At 41.2% G+C, this 27,500-nt stretch overlaps 1 protein-coding gene across 3 annotated transcripts in view; it reads right to left on the minus strand.

The window, feature by feature from the left end:
- LOC123520067 (nephrin-like) overlaps positions 1 to 27,500 on the minus strand; it is a 307,622-nt gene that overhangs the window by 6,932 nt on the left and 273,190 nt on the right. For 2 of the 3 annotated variants that reach the window (XM_045281949.1, XM_045281948.1), the window contains exons 13-18: positions 25,844 to 25,966; positions 23,451 to 23,563; positions 21,057 to 21,240; positions 17,070 to 17,241; positions 15,874 to 15,941; positions 3,119 to 3,183 (exon numbers count right to left, since the gene is read on the minus strand). In XM_045281949.1, coding sequence (XP_045137884.1) covers positions 3,119 to 3,183; positions 15,874 to 15,941; positions 17,070 to 17,241; positions 21,057 to 21,240; positions 23,451 to 23,563; positions 25,844 to 25,966 — 725 coding nt within the window. Of the gene's footprint in view, positions 1 to 3,118; positions 3,184 to 10,122; positions 10,227 to 15,873; positions 15,942 to 17,069; positions 17,242 to 21,056; positions 21,241 to 23,450; positions 23,564 to 25,843; positions 25,967 to 27,500 lie in introns of all 3 variants that reach the window. The other variant, XR_006679159.1, reaches the window with a different exon arrangement.

Raw genomic sequence — 27,500 nt, forward strand, 5'->3', positions numbered from 1 at the left:
AAAGTAATGAATAAACAAAAAAAAAAAAATAATAATGATGCAAGACTTTTTTCCACAATATACGAGGCGCCTCAGAATGCTCCGTCATCCATTATTCACGACGCTGGGTTATATGAAGCCATCTTGCTCCCCGAATGAATAAATGGTCGCCTGAAATTACGCGACTCAGGCACAGTTTTTAAAAAGGAAGAGACGGGAATGCTACCGTCGCCGCCGCCGCCTCCGCCTCCGCCTCTTTGCTTAGAGAGAGAGAGAGAGAGAGAGAGAGAGAGAGAGAGAGAGAGAGAGAGAGAGAGAGAGAGAGAGAGAGAGAGAGAGAGAGAGAGAGAGAGAGAGAGAGAGAGAGAGAGAGAGAGAGAGAGAGAGAGAGAGAGAGAGAGAGAGAGAGAGAGAGAGAGAGAGAGAGAGAAGAACTGAGGTAGGGAAAAAGGAAACGAAGGAAGGAATAAAATAGAGGGGATAATAGGGAAAGAAGCTATTGAGAGAGAGAGAGAGAGAGAGAGAGAGAGAGAGAGAGAGAGAGAGAGAGAGAGAGAGAGAGAGAGAGAGAGAGAATGTATGAATGAACGATAAATCTTCAAACATGCTCATCCGTTTCTTCATCTGAGTTCCTTTTGCTGAATATTGAAGTGATATATACATAATTTCGGACATACTTGACTTGCCTCCGCCTATTCCTCCCGCATTCCTTCTCCTCATCATGTTCTCAAGCTTTCCGCTGACTCTGCTGATTCACTTAAGTCACCTTCCACTAATGCCTCGTTTCTTTTTCTTTTTCTCTCCTTTCACAATTGTTTCTCCTTTTCCTGAACATTTCTTTTGCTTGGATACATCTTTCGAAGACACATTCTCTGTTATAGTAGTTTAATTTATTGCAATGTATTTTTCTTTTTTTTTTCATTTGATTTCTGGTTCTTTTTGTAGTTCTTTAAGTTTAGTTTTGCTAGGAGTGTACTGATTTTTTGTATATTTATATCTACACTTTTGGAGGAAAAATTTTATTGCTTTTTCTTGTATCTATATTTTTCCCTTTATATTTATTCTTTCCCTTTTAAATCTTTTACTGCTGCGGTCATCCGTTATCACTCACGCACGGTAAAAAGCGTCTGCATGCACACACTGGGAAAAATAACGGAGGAAGAGAATACCAGGTTAATTTTGTGTTCCCCAGGCAACACAATTGTTTCAGACTCGAGAGCAAAGAAAAAAATTGCCCAAAAAAGTTAAAAGTGATTACTGGGAAAAAATGTTCAGCAGTGGAAACTTTAATTTAATTGGTGAGTGATGACGTAACTTGCGAGCCATAAGACAGTAATAAGAAAAGTGAAATGTAATAAATGCCAGTTGAAAAAGAAAAAAAGAAATGAAAAAAAAAAAGACTAGCATCTCTTTCAACATTTCTCCGTTATTGCTACCGTCAGTCGTTATTGTATGTCACAGTAATAATAATTAGTCTTGTCTTCGGTATTACATCCACGAGAGAGGTATGAAATAATTCTCCTATTTTTTTCCCAGTAACGTAAAAACAACTGTTCCTCTTACAAAAAGAATAAAAACCCTTCTTTAATCCACAGCTGACCCTTCATCACGAGCTTCAATATGTGTGCCAATAACTTCCACAAAAGTTTCGCATACTAAGATATTCAGCAAAAGATTTCCATGATGACTGTTTTTCTTTCTTTAGCAAACTTATTTTACATTCAAGAAGACGAGTTATTGGTTACATATCTTTCATATCGTGCGGAGTTTTCGTTTGAGGAAGACATGAAACACGGAATGAGGTGCAAGGCGCGTGTATATCTGTGTGTGTGTGTGTGTGTGTGTGTGTGTGTGTGTGTGTGTGTGTGTGTGTGTGTGTGTGTGTGTGTGTGTGTGTGTGTGTGTGTGTGTGTGTGTGTGTGTGTGTGTGAGAGAGAGAGAGAGAGAGAGAGAGAGAGAGAGAGAGAGAGAGAGAGAGAGAGAGAGAGAGAGAGAGAGAGAGAGAGAGAGAGAGAGAGAGAGAGAGAGAGAGAGAGAGAGAGAGAGAGAGAGAGAGAGAGAGAGAGAGAGAGAGAGAGAGAGAGAGAGAGAGAGACGGAGGATAATAGAGCTAAAGAGAAAAAAATGAGGAAGAAGACAAAAAGAAGAAAAAAAAGTGAAAGAGAAAAGAAAAAAGAATAAAGACTCCAAGGTTTCAAAGTCTCATTTAAATTACGAGGTAAAAACATTAGTCACGAATTTGTTGAAGAAAAAAAAGTCGTGATAAAAAAAGTGGATGGAAAAAGAGAGAAGAAAAATCCTACAAAATGGTTACAATTGAAAACGACAAATTAAGAGTTGTGGCGGAGCGTTAGGAGCTGCAATACCTTTCTCTCTCTCTCTCTCTCTCTCTCTCTCTCTCTCTCTCTCTCTCTCTCTGATACCCACAAGAAAAAGTTCTGACACACACACACAAAAAAAAAAAAAAAAAAACATACATTTTCAAACTAATCCCTGCCAGACCGAAATCTCGCACACCTCACATCAATAACACAAGACACAAAGCACAAGCGAAGCGGTGAGACGATAGTGTAAAATATCTCTAAGCTGGAAATTCTTGACCATTACTGATTTAACAGCACCGAAGTCAAAGTGATAGATTGTTTATAACTTCAATTCTCGTGTTCACACTTCATTTTCCTTTCCACGTTCTCTGGTATCATTGCTTTCATTTTCTTTATTGTTTTCTTTACCTAATTATCTTGTGCTTTCTATCTATCATTTACTATTTTTATGTTTTAATTTTCTGCTAATAAAAGGATGCTGCTTCCTATGTATAATCTTCCCTTACACGTACATTTCTATTTCTTTTCCTATGATATCCCTTCAGTGTTACAAGTATCTCTGACCACTTTATCGTATTCTGTTTTGTATGCACCACCTATTACAGGCTCCTGCCACCAATTACAGCTACTTATTACGTGCCATTTTCTATCAATCAACCTTTACATTCACCATTTCACCTAATTACATTTTCTTATTAGCTTACCATTTCCTACTAAACACCAGTTAACATTAGTTATGTTTACTTCTATACTTGTTCTTTACCTGATACGGTTAAAACTATTTCTTCCCCACCTGTTACCTGTTGGACACTCACCGTTCTGGGCTCCCGGTGCGCCTCCAAGCTGATCGTCGGAACCTCAAAGTGAAGCTCGTCGTCATCTGTCGCGGAGAAAAACACAGAGACGTCAAATGTAAACAATGAATAACTGGATTTGGCGGGGGACTCGGAATATTTGAGGCAACACTGGCAGATTTTGCAAGAGAGAGAGAGAGAGAGAGAGAGAGAGAGAGAGAGAGAGAGAGAGAGAGAGAGAGAGAGAGAGAGAGAGAGAGAGAGAGAGCGGTAATGGTGGTAGTAAATGTGAAACACGGTCGTGGTGATATTGTTCTGACTTACCTTGTCCAGGCAGAGTGGCAGGTATTGCGAAATAGTTTTAGATCTAACGTCATTATTATTGCCATTTCTGTTGTGGTTGTGGATGTTGCGGTGGTTTTTGTTGTTGTTGTTGTTATTGTTGTTGTTGTTGTTGATGGTGATGATGTTATGATTATTGTTCAACATGAGAACACTTAATTAATGCATCTACAAATATAAGTGTGTGTGTGTGTGTGTGTGTGTGTGTGTGTGTGTGTGTGTGTGTGTGTGTGTGTGTGTGTGTGTGTGTGTGTGTGTAAATGCCACTCAAAACCAAAGACAAGACCAGTTGCGAAATATAAAGCATCTCACATTTTCATTCCATTTTCGGCAGACTGCAAGCACCGCCAGCCACCACCAGCTACATTTGTACAAAACTGAATCTTGTAGTGCATTATTTCACAAGTACAGGAGTTGAATATTTCATATTTTCTTTGTAGCCAATTTCACCAAGTATGACAACAGCGAAAAACGTGATGCAAAATAAATAAATGAACAAAACACTTATGACGGAAAGCAAGGACAGGTGAAGCTAGGTGAGTCTCGCCCGTCTTTTCTAATGACAAATTACATTAAATTTTCCAACTTTTCACAACCTCCCGACATGCTGACTGACATTTCCTGACCTCGGATCGACCTTTCCATAGCGCACACCCTCGCTACACCTGTGTTCTCACCTGGAGGAGGAAGTCGGGTGGAAGTCAAGCCAGACACACCTCTGTACTTGGGTACAGTCACGTACAGTCTACACTTATTTGTGTTTTTCCTCCACATTCTTTTCCACTGAACGAAAAAGGCATCATCATTTATTTTGTCTTCTCTTATGTCACTTTTTCTCGTTCCCTTTTCCTGAGAGAGAGAGAGAGAGAGAGAGAGAGAGAGAGAGAGAGAGAGAGAGAGAGAGAGAGAGAGAGAGAGAAATTACTTTACTGTTATTCCATCTCTACGTATATTTTTGCACGCCTTACTTTGTGTCAGTTCCCTTATAGAACAATCAGACAATTTATGAGTGACGCGAAACCACCACCACCAACACTTTTATCTCTCTTTCCGTCTTATCGATCACCGCACCTGCAGCCGTCACCATAACCTGCGCCGCCTCACCTTCCCGCTCCCCCTGATTCATCAAACTCATCAAACTTACTCCATCACATCACAAGGAGTCATTACGTGGGAAGCTTAATCGTCCCCGAGGCGCCACATGCGAGACTAACACACCTATCACCTCCGATTCACCCAATACATCAGTGTGCCTTGCGTCTCCACCACTAAGGCGACGCTCTGCATTTCCTCTCCAGCTACAGGACTTAAGGGTGCTGGAATATACAACACGAGAGGGACAATTGGGTGAGGACGCAGATATGGATTATTATTTTTTTTAGTTTTCTTAATTCGGTACAATTTTTAACTACTTCCCTAATATAGTGTATGTTCTGAGTGCCTATAGGCAAGTAAGCGAGGGTTTTGTCATACGCTTCTGGTGTCTGTGGTTTAAGTTTGTCTCATGAAGATCACCCAGGGAAGTGTCAAAGTATTATTACCAATCAAAGGAAAAATATGAAATAAATAAATAGATTTTGAGTTACTGGCATTTGTTTAAGTGAAGGTTCTATTTCCGTAACCAGTGATGAGATGATGCTTGTGTTTTTCCTTCTGATTCTGAAAGGGTTTAAATTATTCAAGTCATTCCTCTTTCAAGCCATTTACGTTTAGATTAGCGAACTCTTCTTGCACAGCTGCCAACTTCTGCTCCCCCGGCTGCCGCTGCTGCAACACACTAATTAATGACTTTTGTTTCCAAGCAGCGCAGGTTAAGTGACTTTTCATGCCGCTGCTTCGTTTACCAAAAGCAATCCATCGTGTATCTATCCTTCTTTTTGATTCCAGGATGAGGGAGGATTTACACTGACTGTTTGTAAAGCTGAACACACACACTCATTCACACATTCATTCACACACACACACACACACACACACACACACACACACACACACACACACACACACACACACACACACACACACACCACGAAGGGAGTCTTAAGTTTAAGTAATTCAAGTCGACATGTCTTCCTATTTTTTTTCAAGTTTTTCTGTTTCTCTCTCTCTCTCTCTCTCTCTCTCTCTCTCTCTCTCTCTCTCTCTCTCTCTCTCTCTCTCTCTCTCTCTCTCGGTAACTCAATATCCCCCACGAACTTTTCTTCCTTCCTTGTCTTTCTGTCTGTCTTTCTGTCTATCTTCCTCCCTTTAGTGACTCTTACCGGCTGTATTTATTCATATACCTTATTTTTGTGTTAACCTTCTCGTCCAACTCGTATTCGTAAAAAGACACTCAGACTAGAAAATTTAAGCCACTGATGCATCTCTGACAAAATATGTGATGTTAATTCCTCTATTTACTGTAAAACAACAATTACGTCAATCCTCTGCTCGCCGCAGCCATAACGCTTCCATTCACCAACAAAATAATGATGAATTACCAGTGTATGTTCATAAATACTTAATCGCCATCAGCGGGAACAAGTTATTCATCACCGTGCATGTAGTAATTGTCATGTCATATTAAAACAGGGACCTTGCACTGTTTTTTATTCATATTATTGACAATTTAATCTGGTATTTATTCAGATATTAAAAGTGAAGTACTAGTGATTATATTTATGCTTCTTGGATGTAACGGTAGATTTTTTCCTCTTATAAGTGCCAATGAGACTGACTAAGTAAAGAAAAATAAGTCACATTCTTAATTTTTTTTTTTCGTCAGTTTAACAATGTACTTATTCATTCAGGCATCAGTTGTTAAATATCCTTACATGCTATAGAATAATAACGTCAAATATTTTTGTTTTACATGTCAAACAGACTGACTAAGGAAAATCAAATGAAAATTTAATCAAAAGCCATTTCATCTTGCTGTTTGTAGAATCAGAGAAGAAGAAAATAAAGCTGTTTCTTCAATATCAGAGTAACAAATATCGAATCATATTACAGAAAATCATATTACAGGGGTATTTTTTGGCGTTACCTTACCTTCTCTTCTTTTGATCTGCCTTACCTAACCTCCTCTTACCATAGCTTCTCTCCTCTACAGCCTGATATTACCTTTACAAGACCTCGCTATTACTGCGCCAAACCCCAAATCAGTGTCTTCTCATATCTCCAGGTGCTCCTTACCTCTTCAATTTCACGTTCCTTTCACTTTACATAATTTGAAGCCTGTGGAAATGCTCTTCAGATTTCCTAGAAACTTTTAACATAGTACTTGATCTTTCAAACAATACAATCTACGCCTCCATCTTACTCTCCCTCTCCCTTCCTTTGACTCATCCGTTCATTCTCTCCCTCCGTTCATCTCGGTCTAACAATTAAATCTCCAGGTCTATTCTTCCTTTCTCTCTCTCTCTCTCTCTCTCTCTCTCTCTCTCTCTCTCTCTCTCCCATTCACATCACTTTCTCTTGCTACTTTTCTTCCTCTTTTTCTTCTTTAGGTCTGGAAATTACGTATCCTGCTCCCCCCCCTCCTCTTTCCTTGCATTATTCTCAATCTTTCCCCTCTCTCTTTCTTTCACCTCAATTTCTCCTCCACCTCTCCCTGCTTTCTTCTTTTAGGTCTAGAGATTAAATACCCTTCCTTTTCTTACATTATTTCGTCTCTCCTTATGTTCTTCCTTTTTCCTCTTCCATCTATTCATTCATTCACTCTATGTATTTCCTTCTGTTCTTCTACGATTTTTATCTATTTACCCAGAGATTATTTACCCTGTCCGCTCCTTCTTTCTTTTCTGCCTTATTTTTCTCCTCCCTCCAATATGCTCACTCCTCTAACTCTCTCTCGCTCGCTCTTCTCCTCACTCGCACAAAAGAATATATTTGAAATACCTCAAAATACTGGTCTGCCGTATAAATTTGTGGGAAAGCGCTACAGATTATTCGCAAAACCGGTTAAAAATGTACCTTTTACGTTGGGAAGGAGACGGGCAAGGAGCAGGAGAGGGAAGGGACAGGAGGTGGAGGAGGAGGAGGAGGAGGAAAAGGAGGAGAGAAGATTTAACTGGCGTTCTTATGATGAGGAAGGAAAGGAGGGTGGGAATGCCTCGCGGGGATGGAAGAGTGTCGGAGTAGAAGGACAGAAGGACAGGAAGGAAGGAAGGAAGGAAGGAAGGAAGGAACGAAGGAAGGAAGGACGGAAGACAGGAAGAAGTATGGGACTGAAGAAAATATGAATGTAAGAAAGAAGTGAAGAAAAAGAACGATTGTGGGAGTAGAGAAGAAAGAAAAGGAAAAAAAAAAAGGAGGGAAGGGAGGGAGGAAGGAAGGAAGGAAGGAAGGAAGGAAGGAAGGAAGGAAGGATGGAGGGAAGGAAGGAAAAAAGGAAGGAAGGAAGGAAGGAAAGAAGGAAGGAAGGAAGGATGGAGGGAAGGAAGGAAGGAAGGGAGTATGGGACAGTGAGGTAACGTAGATGAAATTAATGTTGGAGGAAGAAAAAAAAGGTAGGAAAGGAGTGAAGGATGAAGGAAAGATTGTGAAACTGATAAGGAAGGAAAGTAAGAAAGAAAAGAAGGAAGAAGGAATATGTGAAAAGAGAAGGAAGGAAACCAAATTAAGATTATGGAGAAAAGAATAAGAGAAAGGAGAGAAAAAGAAGAAAAAGGCAGAACAAGAGAAAGGAACAAAAGGAAGTAAGTAAGGAAGGAAGGAAGGAAGGAAGGAAGGGTCTTGAAGGAAAAACAAAAAATAAAGAAAGAATAAGAGAAAATAATGCAAGATATGAAAATAAAGGAGAGAAACCATTGAAGCTGAGGGACCGAAGTAAACACGAGAACAGAAAAAAGAAAACGGAAGAAAAGAAAAAAATGGGAGAGAATAAAAAAAAAAAAACAAAGGAAAGAAGAATGAATAGAAGAAGTAAAGAAAAATAACGAATACAGAAAGAAAAAGAGAATGAATAAAAGACAGAGGAGGGAATGGAGAGATAAGAAGAAAAGGAAAGAAAAGAAGGAATAGAGACTGAAAAATAATAAAAAGAAAAGGAAAATAGGGAATAGGATGGTAGGAGAAGCAAAGGATGGAAGAGGGCAGTGTTTCATGAGGGGAGAAGGGAGCGAGATGGGAAGCAGCGGCGGTGGCGGCGAGGGGGAGGTGGGACAGGGAGAGGAATGAGAGGAGGAGAAAGGTGGGGCGGTGTAATGGCTGATAAAAGAAGGAACCTCGTCGTGTGCATTATGATGGCGGGGAGGCGAGAGAGATGGCGCGAGAGAATGGTGAGAGAGAGAGGGACTGGGAGAGAGAGAGAGAGAGAGAGAGAGAGAGAGAGAGAGAGAGAGAGAGAGAGAGAGAGAGAGAGAGAGAGAGAGAGAGAGAGAGAGAGAGAGAGAGAGAGAGAGAGAGAGAGAGAGAGAGAGAGAGAGAGAGAGAGAGAGAGAGAGAGAGAGAGAGAGAGAGAGAGAGAGAGAGAGAGAGAGAGAGAGAGAGAGAGAGAGAGAGAGAGAGAGAGAGAGAGAGACAGAGAGAGAGAAAGATAGACAGGCGGACCATTTGCAAAACGGTCAGATAAAGAGGAGAAAAAGGAGGGAACGACGAGGAAAGAAGGACGAGATAGAGGACAAACACGAGAACAAACAGGTAGAACGACCATCCAGTCCCATCCAGCTCCAGTCCGGCCTCTTCCAACGCACTTTCAGCTCCATCATGTCTGCGAGGAAACTGCAAATACCGCCTTGAGGGACTCCTAAAGGGCAAGGTAAAGAGAACACAGCCTCATCAGCGCCTCTTACAGAAACCACAGAACATTGAGAAGGGTAAGGGAACAACCACGAGCCGAGGTACATAAGTTCTTGTACACTGCGAAGCTACAGAGAGAGAGAGAGAGAGAGAGAGAGAGAGAGAGAGAGAGAGAGAGAGAGAGAGAGAGAGAGAGAGAGAGAGAGAGAGAGAGAAATAAGGTCACGGATTTTAACTCACTCCTCGTATATCTGTGTTCGAAATTTACTCCAGCAATCAATCTTTTTTTTTCTCTCTCTCTACGATTTTTTCTTTTTAACTTATTTTCTTGCCTTTTTTTTTTTTTTGCCTCTGTGTATCTAGTGTTTGATCTGGACTGTGTTTTTTCCTTTGACTTTCGAGAATGCGCGTGTCACTGTGATTACTTTTAAAATGTGGCTAGGAAAAATCTTGTAGTCTCGGTGGTAAAGTACGTTTATTTCCATTCTCTCTCTCTCTCTCTCTCTCTCTCTCTCTCTTTCTCTCTCGTCAGTAAACTAAGGAAACTTGTGGTGCTAAAGTGCAGAGGACAGGTGTGGCAAGGCAGGCAGGTGAGAAAGTGAGTGTCAGGAAAGTGAGCGATTGACTACCTAACTGCCTGGCTACACGAGTGAGTGAGTGAGTGAGTAAGTGTATGAGTAAGCAAGCGAGGAAGCAGGCCAGCGAGGGAGGGTACTTCACAGTAGGTAAGCTAGAGTGAGTTTAGTGAGTGGATGAGTGAGTGAGTGAGTGAGTGAGTGAGTGCAACAACTAATGCATTCTGCCATGGAACTAAAACCTAAAACCCATAAGTGCCAGTCAATGAGTGAGTGAGTGAGTGAGGTGCTGCTGCTGCTCTTCTGAACCTAACTCTTGCCAACTAAACCAAACCAAACCCCCAAAAAAACAACACGAACCACAAGCAGCTCCTCGCACTCACTCACAGGTTGTTGGTAGCGGCGTTAAAGTTTCTCACTCCTTCGGATAATCGTCGTTATGATCTCCTTCGAGTCCTGGTTGACTGTGACGAACACCCTGGCGTCCACAGCTTGTGAAAAAAACAAAAAAGGAAAGACGCACGAGTGATGGAAATGGTCTATGGTAAGTTAAAAAAGAAATGACGACGGTGATGAAGAGCGGAAATAAGAGAACTGAGGGTGATTTTAGGGGAAGAGAGGAATCGGAAGGGAAAGGAGGGCAAGAGGTCATCAGTGTCGTGTTTGAGGGGTACTGTCACGTAAAGAAAGTATAGATCGCTACATTCCTTCCCCTCAGTGTTTGACGTCCCTCCAAGAATGAGATTAGGCAGGAATGCATCACCTGCCTCGATACTTATTGCTCACCTGTACCTGCCCGCCTTTGAGAGAGAGAGAGAGAGAGAGAGAGAGAGAGAGAGAGAGAGAGAGAGAGAGAGAGAGAGAGAGAGAGAGAGAGAGAGAGAGAGAGAGAGAGAGAGAGAGAGAGAGAGAGAGAGAGAGAGAGAGAGAGAGAGAGAGAGAGAGAGAGAGAGAGAGAGAGAGAGAGAGAGAGAGAGAGCAAACAGTATACAACAATAACACATGAGTCTAACACACACACACACACACACACACACACACACACACACACACACACACAAATCCTTTCAATAGACACAAACACTTTCTTTTTTCCTGCTTATTAGTCTCAGTGGAGAGAGAGAGAGAGAGAGAGAGAGAGAGAGAGAGAGAGAGAGAGAGAGAGAGAGAGAGAGAGAGAGAGAGAGAGAATAATTCGTAATGACTCTTCGGGTCTGTTACTGAACGTCTACGAAGCACGCGACTTGGCAGTATCTTGTGTCAGTGACGAATGATTGATTAGGTAATGGTGGCGTCACACTAATGAGAGAGAGAGAGAGAGAGAGAGAGAGAGAGAGAGAGAGAGAGAGAGAGAGAGAGAGAGAGAGAGAGAGAGAGAGAGAGAGAGAGAGAGAGAGAGAGAGAGAGAGAGAGAGAGAGAGAGAGAGAGACCAGACACATACATGCATACACACACACACACACACACACACACACACACACACACACACACACACACACACACACACACACACACACACACACACACACAGACTGCTACATAAACTGACAGAAAAAAAACCTGTTAGAGAGAGAGAGAGAGAGAGAGAGAGAGAGAGAGAGAGAGAGAGAGAGAGAGAGAGAGAGAGAGAGAGAGAGAGAGAGAGAGAGAGAGAGAGAGAGAGAGAGAGAGAGAGAGAGAGAGAGAGAGAGAGAGAGAGAGAGAGAGACTCGTATACCAACACCAAAAAAAGGGGACTAAAAAGAGAAAAAATAAGAAAAGTAAAAAAACAACAAAAAAAAAAAACAAGTGTCCGGAGGGGATGATGGTGGAGGGGGTTAGGACCAGAAACAACATGAAATATTTACCTGTGGTGTATCATTTAAAACACACACACACACAGACACACAGACACACACACACACACACACACAGAGCCGCACACGCATCACCACCACGTTAAATGGCCCATGAATTTTTGATCAGCGAAGGGAAAACAAAGAACACTCCCGCGAGCCTTACAAAAAAAAAAAAAAAAAAGTAAAGAAATAAAAACACCCAAAGAAACGAAAACAAAAATAAAAAAACGGACAAGAAAAAAAACACACAAAAGCATGACTGACACGTGGAAGAGAGAGAGAGAGAGAAAGAGAAAGAAAGAAAAAAAAAAAAAAGGTAGAGAAGCAAGAAAAATGTTACCTAGGTTGCGGTTTCACTTTCCTTCTCTTTTCTTTCTCAACTCTTCTTTCTTCTACACACTCCCCTGGCTGGCCACCGCGGCGTGTGTATCTCGAGCATCCTTAAATTTCACTTACACGTAACTACACCTCGTTTCCTACTTTTCTTCCTTTCTTTTATTCCTTCTTTCCTCCTCCTCCTCTTCCTCCTCTTGCTCCTCCTTTTCCTTCTCGTGCTCCGCCTCCCTCTACTGCTCTTGCCAAACATCCTCAGCCGCCTCTCTCACTTTTTTACGCTTCCTTCCTTCCGTTCCAACACTTCATCCCTCTCTATTCCATCTAACTTCCCTTCTCTCCTCTTATCTCCTCCTCCTCCTCCTCCTTCTTCTTCTTCTTCTTTTTCTTCTTCCTTCTCCTCCTCCACCTGCTCCTCCTCTTCCTCCTCCTCCCTCCCCTCTCTTTAACAAAAAGGGAACACCTGCTGGGTCCCTCAAGAGAGTCTCATGGAAACGCAGAAGTAAACCCAGCGATTAGAATTGGAAGTGTGGTCAAGGAAAGTCACTATAGCATCTCTCTCTCTCTCTCTCTCTCTCTCTCTCTCTCTCTCTCTCTCTCTCTCTCTCTCTCTCTCTGATCTTGAATTATTTTTGTTCTTCACGGGAAGAATAGATAGATAGATAGATAGATAAATTAATATACAGACAGATATATAGATAAATAGATAGATAGATAGATAGATAGATAGATAGATAGATAGATACATACATATATACATAAGGAAATAGACAGATAGATAGATAGAGAGATAGATAGATAGATAGATAGATAGAGAGAGAGAGAGAGAGAGAGAGAGAGAGAGAGAGAGAGAGAGAGAGAGAGAGAGAGAGAGAGAGAGAGAGAGAGAGAGAGAGAGAGAGAGAGAGAGAGAGAGAGAGAGAGACCTACTAGACCACCTAAGGACAGTCTCTACTTTTGACGGTGATTCAAACTTCGTCAGAATTCTTGGCGCGTTCCTGTCTCTCCAGTGAACTATTTCCTCCTAAATTGTGACGCCAAGGGCAATCTCTCTCTCTCTCTCTCTCTCTCTCCATAAGCCTAATGGTGAGGCGTGGCACTCTTACCCTTTCCTATTTCTTAAAGTGCAATGAGAATCAGGATACTATATGAGAGAGAGAGAGAGAGAGAGAGAGAGAGAGAGAGAGAGAGAGAGAGAGAGAGAGAGAGAGAGAGAGAGAGAGAGAGAGAGAGAGAGAGAGAGAGAGAGAGAGAGAGAGAGAGAGAGAGAATGACATACATACATATAATGAACGCATAGTAAAACAGGCAGACAGACAGACAGACTCACGGACAGACAGACAGTGTGTTTGAGGGAAAAAAAAACATATGGAAAGGCAGAGGGAGAGGCTGACAGGCATAAAAAAAATAAATGGAGGAAAAATATATATAAATGAAAAGATTGATACTATTTATACATGCATACACACAGGACATGCATAGAAAACAGAAAGACAGGGAGACAGACATATATGCAACCAGATAAACAGATAGATAGGTAGGTAGGGAGGGAAGCAAACATACATAAATATATGAAATCAAATTAATTCAAACTATGTAAAACAAAAAATGGAGGAAGAAAGCCAAAAAGAACGAAATAAATGAAGGAAGAATTATGAGTAAATAAAAAACGAAGTTAGGAACACAAAACACGCGACAGACAGACACACACACAGACACAGAGACAGACAGGAAATGAATCAACACAAAATACATAAAAGAAAGAATAAACACAAGAATAAAACGTAAAAAAAAAGTAAAAATCTCAAACATATGAACAAAAAAGATTTAGTGAATTTTGTGCCTGCGGGATGAAAACATGTCAAAAAAAAAAAAAAAAAAAAAAAAAAAAAGAAAGAAAAGTATAAAAAAGCAAACATATTCAATCATTCATCTGTAAGCGTCGGCGAGGACAGATACACGTCGTGCTTCTTCTCGTTTTTTTCTTCCGCGATGAGGGAAAAAATAAATAATAAATACACGGAAGCGACCTAAATCTGATGAGTGAGTGGGAACAAAACTGCAGGATTTTTTTTCAGTTCAGTATTCACAGGTGTATTTCACCAGACACGCAAAAAATGGAGGAAAAAATGAAGAAAAAGAGAAAACTATGGTAGGAAAAAAGGAAAAAAAAAGAAAAGGAAAACAGAAAAAAAAGAATGATGTAGGAAAAATTATTAAAGAAAGAGAAAAGGATGGGTAAAACGCAGAAGACAAAACGAAAAAACAAAACAAAAAAAAGCGAAAAAAAAATAAAAAAAAAGAAAACAAAAGGAAAAGTGAAGAGAAGAGCGAAAAACAAAAGAAGAAAAGAAAAAGAAAGGAAAAACAAACTGAGACACGCATAAATGAATAACGAAAGAAGAAGAAATGCATAAAAAAAACAAAATGAAAAAAGAAAGATGAGAAATGAAAAACAAGAAAAAAAGAGGCGACAGGAAATGAAAAAAAAAAAAAAAAAAAAACCGAAAGTCGACCAAAACGTGAATAAAAAAAATCACATATATTCGTCCGCTTAATTATGCGATGGAAAACGGACACCAGAAAAAAAAAATAAATAAATGAATCTCTTTCACCGATAGATGTGAAAAAATAGAGAAAACGATTTTCCAATAATTGAGTGGAATATTACATAAATAGAATAAACTTATTTCACGCAGTAGTGCAAGGACAGAGAGAGAGAGAGAGAGAGAGAGAGAGAGAGAGAGAGAGAGAGAGAGAGAGAGAGAGAGAGAGAGAGAGAGAGAGAGAGAGAGAGAGAGAGAGAGAGAGAGAGAGAGAGAGAGAGAGAGAGAGAGAGAGAGAAGCACTGAAGGTCAACAGTTATTTCCATCTATCTTTCTTGGGTCATTCCATCTTTATTATCTTTTATTGTCGGTCTTTCGTCAACTTCTGTCTCTCATTTCTCCTCCTCCTCCTCCTCCTCCTCCTCCTCCTCCTCCTCCTCCTCCTCCTCCTCCTCCTCCTCCTCCTCCTCCTCCTTCTCCTCGTCTTCTTCCTCTATTCGTTCCCTCGCTTTATCCATTTCTTCCTTCCATCTTCCTGAACAATCTCCGTCCATCAAACTCTTACCCCCCCATGATTCTCTCTATTACTCTCTCTCTCTCTCTCTCTCTCTCTCTCTCTCTCTCTCTTTCTCTCTCTCTCTCAAATTTGTCCACACCTTTCCCTACCTCCCTCACATTATTACGCTTCTTCTTCCTCCTCTGAACACAAGCGAATAAAGGAAGAGGTAAATAATGAAGAAATACAGTGAGAGGTGATGATGACGAGGTATAATTAGGTTAAGGAGGAGAAAGGAAGAGGAAGGGAAGGATATGAAGGAGGAGCAGAAAGAACGAAAAGAGAAGGGAAAAAATTAAAGAAATTTCTGAATACGTTAAGTCAGTTTTGGTTTCCTAAATAGATGAATGGTGTCAATATGTTTCCCATTTTTTCCTTTATTTTCTTTTTTTTTCTATTCCTCAAGTCTTTGCTGGAGAAATGTGGCGAGTAAACGTGCACGTCAATACACACAAGATCGCAAATGAGTAAGCTTTGAGTACAGAACAGAAGCGGAAAAAAAAATGACACACGTAAATTTGACATTAACCCCTTCAATACAAGGGCACATTTTTACCTTGAGATTTGTGTACAATTAGACCATTTTATTGACATTAGGAAGGGTCTATGGGGATCAGAAGATTTATGGTCACAGTCCTCACTATTCTGATCCCTCACAAAAGTTTCTGAAGCTGTATAAAATCACAAACAGTAAGAGGAATGAATAAGGAAACACATCATGGTACTCAAGGAATTAAGAGGATAAGAAAAGGAAAAAAAAAAAAAACATCAATAGAGGAAAGAAAGAATCGTTACAAAAATCTCTCTCTCTCTCTCTCTCTCTCTCTCTCTCTCTCTCTCTCGTACATGTGCAGAATTCCTCACCTGTTGCTTCTTCTCCTGAGAGCCGCCCACTGTGCTTCTCAGGGGGCGCCGAGTAGCCTCTGGTGCTTCTGCGGAAAGGAGGAAGCAAAAGCAGCATCAGGAGTCACCCTTCTCTCGCGGGACCAGGTTAATGACGTGACCTCTAGATCATGTCACTAAAAATGTTTACCATCAAAGACAAGTTCAATAAAAAAAAAAAATCTCCAGTTGATTCAAAGGTTTCTCTCTCTCTCTCTCTCTCTCTCTCTCTCTCTCTCTCTCTCTCTCTCTCTCTCTCTCTCTCTACTACACAGAGCCAACTTCAATGGGATTTTGTGAGGGATTGTGATCTCTCTCTCTCTCTCTCTCTCTCTCTCTGTGTGTGTGTGTGTGTGTGTGTGTGTGTGTGTGTGTGTGTGTGTGTGTGTGTGTGTGTGTGTGTGTGTGTGTGTGTGTGTGTGTGTGTGTGTGTGTGTGTGTGTGTGTGTGTGTGTGCGCGTGTGCGTGTGCGTGTATGTGGCAGCTCCATTCACCCATCACCACTTTCCTTTCTCTCCCTGTCATCACAAAAATATTCCTCCTCTTCTTTCTCTTCCTTCTTCCACCTTTTGTGATCACCTCCACAACCGCTGCTTTCATTAATTAATGCTACGGTTTTCTCTTCCTAATGATCGCCGTCATTGCTTATATTTTTCATCCTCCTCCAGCTCCACTCCTTCTCCCTTTTATTTTCTCTCCCTCCTCCACATGATATCAACACTACCCACTCCTACTCTTCTTACTCCTTTTCCTCTTTCTCCTCCATCTACTTCTACTTCAATTTCTCCTTCTTCGCCTTATTTAATTCATTATTTCAATTTCTACCTCATTATCCATTTAGAAATAGGAAACAATACACTATAATGAGATTAAACGATACGAAAAAAATGATTTATTAGAAACGAAACATGAGAGAGAGAGAGAGAGAGAGAGAGAGAGAGAGAGAGAGAGAGAGAGAGAGAGAGAGAGAGAGAGAGAGAGAGAGAGAGAGAGAGAGAGAGAGAGAGAGAGAGAGAGAGAGAACCAAATCCGTAGGTCAAATCAATCTCACATCACCACCACCACCACCACCACCACGACCACGACCACCACCACCAACCCTACCACCATCACCATCACCACCACCACCACTACGACCACCAACACCACCATCACCACCACCATCACCATTGCCTTACCTGCTGCCGCCAGTGATAAGGTCCCTCTCGTGTCGTCGGGCCCAGAGGCAGCGTCCAGCCAGTCCCGCCACCACCAGCACCACCACCACCGTCGCCACTGCAGCCAGACTCACAAACAGCATGCCGCCTCCTGGTCCTCCGCCTCCGTTGCCTTCACCACCTTGCTCGTCCCCTGTGGAAATATTTATGGTGGTAAGTGGTCTGGGAGCGACTGACTGAAAGGAGAACGAGGAGAAAATGTTAGAGAGAGAGAGAGAGAGAGAGAGAGAGAGAGAGAGAGAGAGAGAGAGAGAGAGAGAGAGAGAGAGAGAGAGAGAGAGAGAGAGAGAGAGAGTTATATAGTAGAAAGAAATCAATGTGTACACCTCTTAATGCGCTTACAAAAAAGAAAGAATGTTTTTCCTGTTATATGTAAGAGGGACACAGACAAAGGGTATTAAAAAGTGAGACAAAAAAAATTCAAGACCCACTAAGAGTAACAGTCACTTAAAAAAAGATAAGAAAAAAAAGAAAAGAAAAACGATCTTCTGAAATTGAAGGATATATGTCTTGAAAAAAAAAAAACTCCTTTCTGAAAGAGTTCAAATCAGGAAGGCGGAAGCACAGAAGCAAACATGGAATTCCGGAGTTCGGTGCCTGAAGGAGAGTATGGTGGGCGCGGTAGGGTGGGGCGGAGCGGGGCGAGGCGGAGCACGGATAAAGCAAGGAAAGAGCAGGGCGGGTCGGTTGGACATTACAAACCAGGACAGGACGAGAATAGCAAAGGAAGGTGAGTCGAGGTGAATTGAGGTGAGGTGAGGTGGGGTTTGCAAGTTTTGGAGGTCGCAGTGGGCATCGCAAAATCGTAATTAACGTTACTGAAGACTAATCGGCGAACTTTTCTCATAACACCAACGATGAGTCTCATACACTGCTCATTACAGCACGAAAGTTGAGGGAGTTCACTAACTTTCCAGTCCATTAACCGAAGCAAGAAAAGAGGATCCCTGCCATTGAGGGAGTCGTAGGTGTCACTGATTCAGGCTAGAGGACAAAGAGAAGGAGGAGGAGGAGGAGGAGGAGGAGGAGGAGGAGGAGGAAGGAAAAGTTGGAGAAGTATGAAGGAAGGTGATTCTACTGTATAATGACAAAAGAAAACTTACACCGTGTTCCTTCCTCTCGATATTCCGTGGTGACAATCACAGCTTGAGTGAGAGAGAGAGAGAGAGAGAGAGAGAGAGAGAGAGAGAGAGAGAGAGAGAGAGAGAGAGAGAGAGAGAGAGAGAGAGAGAGAGAGAGAGAGAGAGAGAGAGAGAGAGAGAGAGAGAGGCGACAAGACAGTATAAACAGACACTAAAACATATTCCCCAACACACACACACACACACACACACACACACACACACACACACACACACAGAGGGACGGTCAAGGTCACACAGCAGCAAACGAGGGGCCACAGATGACAGGCGGTGAACGGATACAAACTTCCAACACAAAGGCTCAGTGCTGGCCAGGAATGACGCAAATGAGATAAGTTTTGTGTTGCTTAATCAGCCTCCTATTGCAGCGTTACAGACCCAGGGATCCTATAGCTCTTCATCCTCCTCCTCCTCCTTTCTTCTTCTTCTTCTTCTTCTTCTTCTTCTTCTTCCTCCTCCTCCTCCTCCTCCTCCTCCTCCTCCTCTTTCTTCTTCTTCCTTGCTTCTTCGTCCTCTTGTAAACAAACCCCAGTCTAGTTTGCGAAATTATATGTACAGACTGACGTGTTTCTAAGTTCCCGCCTGCCTCCTTCGTTATATCCGTCTCTCTCTCTCTCTCTCTCTCTCTCTCTCTAAACGTCAAGTCCTCCTCACACTTGCACACGAGCGGAAATTATTACGTGTGTATGCAAAAGCCTCCGCCAAAGTGTCTTGTCGGATGATTAATGAAGATCAAAACTCTCAACTCGGGCATGTGATTGTCTGAGTGTGTTTGGCAGTCTTTGGTGGAGTTTGTGAAGGCGTTAAAGGGGAAGTGGTGAAGAGAATGGAGAGTCAGGAATGAGAGAAGGATTAAAAGGAGAGATTGGGAAGTGGAGGGTGGGGAAAAAAAATAAGGTGGTAATGAAGTTTCTGAGCCTTTTTGTGGCTATCCATTTATCGTAAAGTTTTAAGAAAGACGAATTTGTGTGAGTTTTCAAAAGTTTCCTTAGAATTACGAAAACATTTGCGTGTGTGTGTGTGTGTGTGTGTGTGTGTGTGTGTGTGTGTGTGTGTGTGTGTGTGTGTGTGTGTGTGTGTGTGTGTGTGTGTGTGTGTGTGTGTTCTCGGAATATTAGACTTGCAATGTATTAAAATTCCCGCTGCTCCCTTCCTGCCTCCGCTAGTGTAGTTTGCCGCCGCCGCTCTCACGCTACACTGTGCATGAAACTTAGCGGAGCATGACACTAATTTCGCTTCGTTATCAAACAGATGAAAAAAAAAGAAACTATGACAATAAAGATAAAAGACGGAAGGGAAGCTTAAAATCAAATACATTCTCTCTCTCTCTCTCTCTCTACATATGGAAGGAAGGAAAGAGGTGAGTGGGAACACACACACACACACACACACACACACACACACACACACACACACACACACACACACAAACATCGCGTATTTAGGAGACGAATTAGATGGCGAAATCAGTCTTTTCAATTGAGCACTTGTTCATGTTCACGTATTATGATCTGTTTCTCTTCCTCAGGCTCATATTCAGCAAAACTCCTCTATACTCGGAAGGTTCTACTTGAAGGTTCACGGCGGTTTTGAAGGGTTTTTATGATTGTAGTGACAGATTAACAAGATATCTACATTATTAAGGCTAGAAACACTCCTGCGTACCCACCTAATCATGTCTGTGGTCTTTGAAAATAGTCGTGGTGAGAGAGGGAAGTGTTTCTGAATTCCCAACATACACTATTTTCTTTCTCTCTCTCTCTCTCTCTCTCTCTCTCTCTCTCTCTCTCTCTCTCTCTCTCTCTCTCTCTCTCTCTCTCTCTCTCCGCCACTCATCAATGCAGGCCGCCCCCAACTCTGCCATTCTGTGTGACGGAGAGGAAAACTTGCGTTCCCTCCCGCCCCTTCCTTCCAAAATGCAGGGATTGTGTTAGACATCCGCCGCAGAGTAACTTATTCTACTTGAAGCTCATGCAGCCTCCTGGAATTCTCAGAGCCTATATAGATTGACTCTCTCTCTCTCTCTCTCTCTCTCTCTCTCTCTCTCTCTCTCTCTCTTTCTCTCTCTGTTTCTAAGGACTATTTCTTATGTTCAATTTTTTTTGTTTTAATCTGCGTTCATGCTTACTGTTTTCTTTTTCCCTTCTTTTTTTCTTCCTTCTTTCCTTCGAACGCCAACTTTCTCTCTCTCTCTCTCTCTCTCTCTCTCTCTCTCTCTCTCTCTCTCTCTCTCTCTCTCTCTCTCTCTCTCTCTCCCTTTTGTCTCGTGTGTTTAATTCTAGCTCGAGTCTACTTTTTTCTTTTCCACTCCTCCTCCCCCTTTCATTTTTTCTCTCGTTGCAACTGTCTTCCTTTTCTGCTTCTTTTCTTGTTTTCTATTTTCTTTCAAATTCTGAGGATCTTTTTTTCGTATGTAAGATTATTTTTTTATTCGTTTCTAAGTTTTTTATTTTTTTATTTTTCTTGCTTTCTTATCTTGCAGTCTCATAGCCATTAACTTTTATTCACGTTGCTGAGCTTCTTGTCTTTCTGGCAAGCGTAAAATCAGAAAACGGGGAATTTATTTGGCCTTCTTATTGTAGTGCCATTCATCAACATGCTAGAATAATTTTCAGTTTTACCCACTGCTGCCCACTCCAACACACCCGAACACGCTCTCTCTCTCTCTCTCTCTCTCTCTCTCTCTCTCTCTCTCTCTCTCTCTCTCTCTCTCTCTCTCTCTCTCTCTCTCTCTCTCTCTCTCTCTCTGACTACTACTGCCAACATCACCACCACCACTACTATTACTAGTGCTACTAATACTCACGCATCCTGTTCTCCGCCATCTTGTAGGTCAGAGCCTCCAGCCGCACAGGGTCTGAGGAGCCTAGCTTGTTCCTCGCCGTCACCTGGATGATGTAGTCCAGGCCCGGCGTGAGGCCCTCCAGTGTGAAGTTGGGAGACTCCGAGGTCACGTTGGCTTGTCCTCGCCCCGTCACTGCCTCGAACACCTGCCGAGGAGAAGGCTCATCTCAAGAAGCCGCAATTTGGTGATATTTGAGATTGAGATTGAGGTTAATCAAGTTACTGTGGTTTGTTTTTTGGAGATATTTGTGTAAATGTAGTCGGTGGTGGTTTTGTTTATGGTCCGTAAACACATTGCACATGAAAACGGAAGTGCAAGAAGTCAGTCGTCTGGACTACAAGCGGCATTCCCCTTATGAAATATACCTACCTATTTCCATCTCTTATGTACACCCATAAATTTTAGAATATATATATATATATATATATATATATATATATATATATATATATATATATATATATATATATATATATATATATATATATATATATATATATATATATATATATATATATATATATATATATATATATATATATATATATATATATATATATTTAGATTCTATCACTTATCCATGACTTTCGGTTTTTCAAATAAAACCTCGTGGCTTTTCAGCGCAGGAAAGTGAAATCGGAATTCCATGACTTTTCCAGGCCACTGAATCCCCGTGAATTGCGGTGACTGAAAATTGGATCTTTTCATTCTTATTTATCTCTTCATTTCAACACTCGCACAGGTGAGGATGAAATGTGGGAATGTAAGGTGAACAAATGGCATATAACTGTACCAACTAAACATGTCACTTTCATCACTCGTGACTGGTCCAATATTCATCTCCTCTCAATTGTATAATTAGTCCGCATATCAAGCACGGACGTAAATTTTGATCAAACACGGGACACTGCATCATCCAGCTGTTCCATTATTCATGCATCCATATTTCCGCTCCATATATCCACCCTGGAGCCTTCTGGCCTACATAGGTAATTCTAAATCAACATCATTACGACACAAGTGACCACATAGGATTTACATCATGTGATAAATAAACGTATGTTCTCTTATTGACATTTGCGAGGCCACCGGAAAATTTACACGTGCCTTGCAGCTTCCCAGAATCTCCATCACCCTTACTATGTGTTGCCTCCCTGATATGTTCACTACTTCACTTCCACATTCTGAGACTTTGTACGTTCCTTTCCACCTTGTGATTTTAACAACTACAAAACATCTTCAGGTGTAAAATAGCTGTCATTTCACAAATTTTATTGAAGAGAGAGACGAGGGAGCGATGATTAAAAGGGATAGTGTTGTTAATTAAAAGCTGTTGGTTTACTTTATCACGTTTGAAAGACCTTTGTCCTTTCCATGCAACAAAAAAAAAAAGAGAATGTTAATCACTGCCACGCTCAGAATGGGTCAAGTGACAAGAAAAGTCAGGTAATTCTGGTGTACTGTTGCGTGATTGTGACGAGTGGCATGGTTGTGGCGCGTGTGAGGTGACACTGAATACAGGAGTCAAGATATAAAGTGCAATAAAGTCAAACAAAGCTGTGAAATATGACGATGATGGTAGAAAGGATAATGCTGATGATGTTGATGACCATGATGATGATTATGATGATGGTTACAATATATGATGAAAAAAAAAAATAATACTGTCAACCTTTAAAAATCACTCACATTTTCAGTGCACACAATAAGATTAAGAAACTAAAAAAGGAAAGTTAAATAACAGGATCTAAACAAAGAAAAAAAAAGAAAGAAACAAAGCTAAATACATAGTACTTGAAAACGGTAAACAACAACAACAACAACAACAACAACAACAACAATAACAACAGCAATATTGAGTGATAATGATGATGATGATGATGATAATAATAACAATAATAATAATAACAATAATAATAATAATAATAATAATAATAGAAATAATGATGATGATAATAATAATAATAATAATAATAATAATAATAATAATAATAGCAATGAAAATAATAATAAAAATAATAATTAAAAAAAAAAATAATAATAACTAAATAAGATAGCTAGGGCGGGAACTCTCTGCCCTCCATCTCGTTTTCTTTAGTGGCCATTGACGACACACACACACACACACACACACACACACACACACACACACACACTACAAGCAACACGTGCATATTAAACTCAGTGCCTTAAAATGTGCATTACCCTCCGAATACCAGCAATGAGCACAAAGAGAGAGAAAAGAATGAAAATTAAGCATAAACATAAGAACGTCAAGGTAAAGAAGACAATAAGCATGAACAAGAACAAAGAACACGCAAACACACAACCACCAACTCATCCACACACACACACCTTGGCTATGAACTCCTGCCGCAGTCCACCGTCGAAACCAGGAGTGCATTCCACCGCCAGAGAGTTATAGGTTTTGTTCACCACCAGACATCCTTGAGGTTGCTCCGGCCGACCTGTGGGAAGGGAAGGTCACGGTCAGAGAGGGTAAGGTGTAGAAAGTAGAGGGAGTGAAGGAAGAGAGGGAAGGTCGTGCACGGTCAAAGAGGACAAGGTTGTTGAAAGTAGAGGGAGATGGAAGGGAGAGAAGGAGTGAAGAGAGGGGAGAAAGTTTGGAGGAAGAGGAGAGGGGATGAAGAAATGAAGGTATGGAAAGGTGAAATAGGAGGGAAGGGATGAAATACGGAGGGAAGGGGAAAGGATGTTAATTAAGGGATGGTACGAAATGTCACTAAAAGGTAACGAAATAAATGGGAGTGAAGAAAAGGGAAGGGAAATAGATAAAAAAAGGGAGACCAGTAGAAAGAGAAATGGTGTTGAATGAAAATGAAACTATAAACATACTAAAAGATTAAGAGAAGGTAAAATAAAAAAAATAAATCAAGAAAAATGGCAATGAAAATAACAAAAAAACGATGTGGAAGATAATAATAATAATAATAATAATAATAATAATAATAATAATAATAATAATAATAATAATAATAATAAGAAGAAAACAACGCATTGATAAAATAAAACAATCACAGAAAAGAATAAAAAAAAAAACGAAGAGGAAAAAACCAGGAAAAATGGACGTAAAACTTTAACATTACATTAAAGAATAAGAGAAAAGTGGAAAGAAAACGGAGTAACGAGCGATCCCAAATGATATCAAATACCAAAGACTATTTCAGCAAATTACAGCAATCTTCCACATTAGCTCGTGTCGCTTTGAACCATTTGTATTCCGCTTATTACTGCAGTTTGGTGGCTCTAACTCACACACACACAAGGACTGCGCTATTGAAATCACTTAAGTGAATATAAATACAATAGATTCATCTCTTTAACTGAAAACACAAAACATTTTCTTTGATCTGCCTCGATTAACAGAAATAAGTCATCTGCATTTCTTCCGTGTATGTATTTTTAACTTATATCTTGAGAGAGAGAGAGAGAGAGAGAGAGAGAGAGAGAGAGAGAGAGAGAGAGAGAGAGAGAGAGAGAGAGAGAGAGAGAGAGAGAGAGAGAGAGAGAGAGAGAGAGAGAGAGAGAGAGAGAGAGAGAGAGAGAGAGAGACAGACAGACAGACAGACAGACAGAGAAAGACAGACAGATAGAAAGACAGACAGACAGACAGACAGACAGACAAAGAGACAAACAGACATAGCTAAGTACAGAAATAGCCAAACCAATTTATCTAGCTTTTCCTACTTTCCTTCGCTGAGACAAGAATAAATTTTTCGTAAAGAGTTTAGAGATGAAAGATAGAGAAAACACACAAGGATTCAATCTTCTGTTATCTTCTTGGCAACGTAATGGAATAAGGTAGTGAGATGTGAAGCTTCCTCCCGTAGGATTAGGAAGGAAGGGTTTTCATAAAGGATAAAGGGATGGCGAGAGTAAATTGCCTGGAGGGATTTTTGCGAATATTTAGGAAGAAAGAGCAAGAGAAGGAGGAGAAAGGATACGCTTCTTCGTGAAAGGTTTAGAGAGATAAAAGAGAGAGACTGAAAGAGACAAGAGAGTAGGAAAAAAAAAATAAAACTATGTATCTGACTTTTTCCACTCTGCGTCAGGTCGAGACTTGAGAAGCTGACGCGAGAGACCAATATTGGGGAGGGTCAGATGACACACACACACACACACACACACACACACACACACACACACACACACACACACACACACACACACGTCGTCACCCAAAAATAAAAGTAACATTTTACGTTAAAACTCTTGTTAACTGCTCACGTCAAACAGTACTGGTATGAACTGCTTGGAATGATCCCCGACATCACAGAGACTCCTTTCGGGGGAAAAGGAGAGGGGGAAAAGTAAAAAGAGATTAAACTCGACCTGCTTCTGTGATGTGAGCGAGGAACAGTGATTCATTTCGTAATTTAATCTTCGTTCCAGTTGCTTTGATGTGTGGCTTACTACTGCTGCTACACACACACACACACACACACACACACACACACACACACACACACACACATCTCTCTCTCTCTCTCTCTCTCTCTCTCTCTCTCTCTCTCTCTCTCTCTCTCTCTCAGAGGCACTAAAAAACAGGAAAAAAGGCGTGTCTATTGAATTGAATTTTGTGCTTGTATTAGAGTCATTTGTTGTCATTGTTGTATCAGCTCCTCCTCCTCGTCCTCCTCCCCCTCCACCCCCTATCCCTCCCTCTCTCTCTCTCTCTCTCTCTCTCTCTCTCTCTCTCTCTCTCTCTCTCTCTCTCTCTCTCTCACCTGCTGGCACCACATGGAAGAGGCACGGCTGCGTCATCCTGCCCACTGTGTTCTGCGCCCAGCACTGAAGCGTCCCGTAGTCCTGGTGAGTGCGGGCCACAAAATGGACGACACTGCCTCCGTCTAGAAGAAAACACAGGTAAATAAATAAACAGAAAGAGAAAAATAGATAGCTAGATAGATTATTGACCACAGTCCATACATGCAGGTTGAGTCAGTTCATACAGCAGTTGATTGTCTACGAAACACTCTCTCCATAAGAAATACACGAGACACGCTCTTCGATGGATGATTGAAATGAATTGGAGACGGACAAAGAGAACTAAAAGATGAATAAATCAAAGGATGAAAGATGGATGTGCGTTGCAAGGGAAGAAATATATGGGAGTAGGAGTGAGACACGGCTATAAATATAATGTGTGAGTCAAAGAAATACATTACAACAACAGATGGCTCAGCTGATGATTATATACTAGACTAGATGTAAATAAATGAAAAAAAAATACCAATGGAGTAATGGAATGAACGAGAGACGCGTGCAACAAATCAAGGCTAATGAATAGATAAATAAACGGAATAACAGCCTGCATAGCTTACAGGGTGATAAATAGTACAGTTAATGGGAAGAGGGAAGGTAGAGAGAAATAAAAGGAATAAATAAGAGAAAGTACATATATAGTGCAAATTAATTCACAACCTGACATGACATTCTTCACACTTCTCCATGCTAACTCAGATTGCGTGACTAACTTGTGACGGGAAATGTGTCGTTGTGTTGAGGTGTGAAAGGAAATTACCTGCGGAGGCACGAGTTGGTGAAGACACAAAGACACGTGTTCAAGAGATAATTTGAAGCGTGGTTAATGATTGAGTCTGATTTCACACACGTGTTTAGGAGTTATAAGAAGAGGACAGGATAGTGCTAAGAGAGAGAGAGAGAGAGAGAGAGAGAGAGAGAGAGAGAGAGAGAGAGAGAGAGAGAGAGAGAGAGAGAGAGAGAGAGAGAGAGAGAGAGAGAGAGAGAGAGAGAGAGAGAGAGAGAGAGAGAGAGAGAGAGAGAGAGAGAGAGAGAGAGAGAAGAGTTATAAGAAGAGGACAGGATAGTGCTAGCAGAGAGAGAGAGAGAGAGAGAGAGAGAGAGAGAGAGAGAGAGAGAGAGAGAGAGAGAGAGAGAGAGAGAGAGAGAGAGAGAGAGTATACGAGTATACGTGAATCTCTAAACGCAATAACATACACAGCAACGTAAGACCTGAAAAGTAGTGAGCAAAGCGTACCTGAGCTTCTTCGCTGCATGTATTGACGTGTTTAGTGGAAGGGCGTCGCGAGGCTGAATAAAACTCTATACATATTGCTTTATCGACACTTCCTAATGCATTCCAACCTCAGCCGTGGTTCATGTAGTGGGAATAGACGTGTGTGTGTGTGTGTGTGTGTGTGTGTGTGTGTGTGTGTGTGTGTGTGTGTGTGTGTGTGTGTGTGTGTGTGTGTGCACGCGCGCCAAGGAAACGATTCCAATGAAGTATGCTGGTGGCGTCTCAAGTTACAGCCACATCTACTATGCAAAAGGGAAGCAAGGACGCTACTGTACCAGAAACTCTTGCACCACCACCACCACCACCACCACCACCACCACGACTATAAACATCACACTCCCCTA

The sequence above is a fragment of the Portunus trituberculatus genome, chromosome 46 (assembly GCF_017591435.1).
Source record: "Portunus trituberculatus isolate SZX2019 chromosome 46, ASM1759143v1, whole genome shotgun sequence".
NCBI lineage: Eukaryota > Metazoa > Arthropoda > Malacostraca > Decapoda > Portunidae > Portunus > Portunus trituberculatus.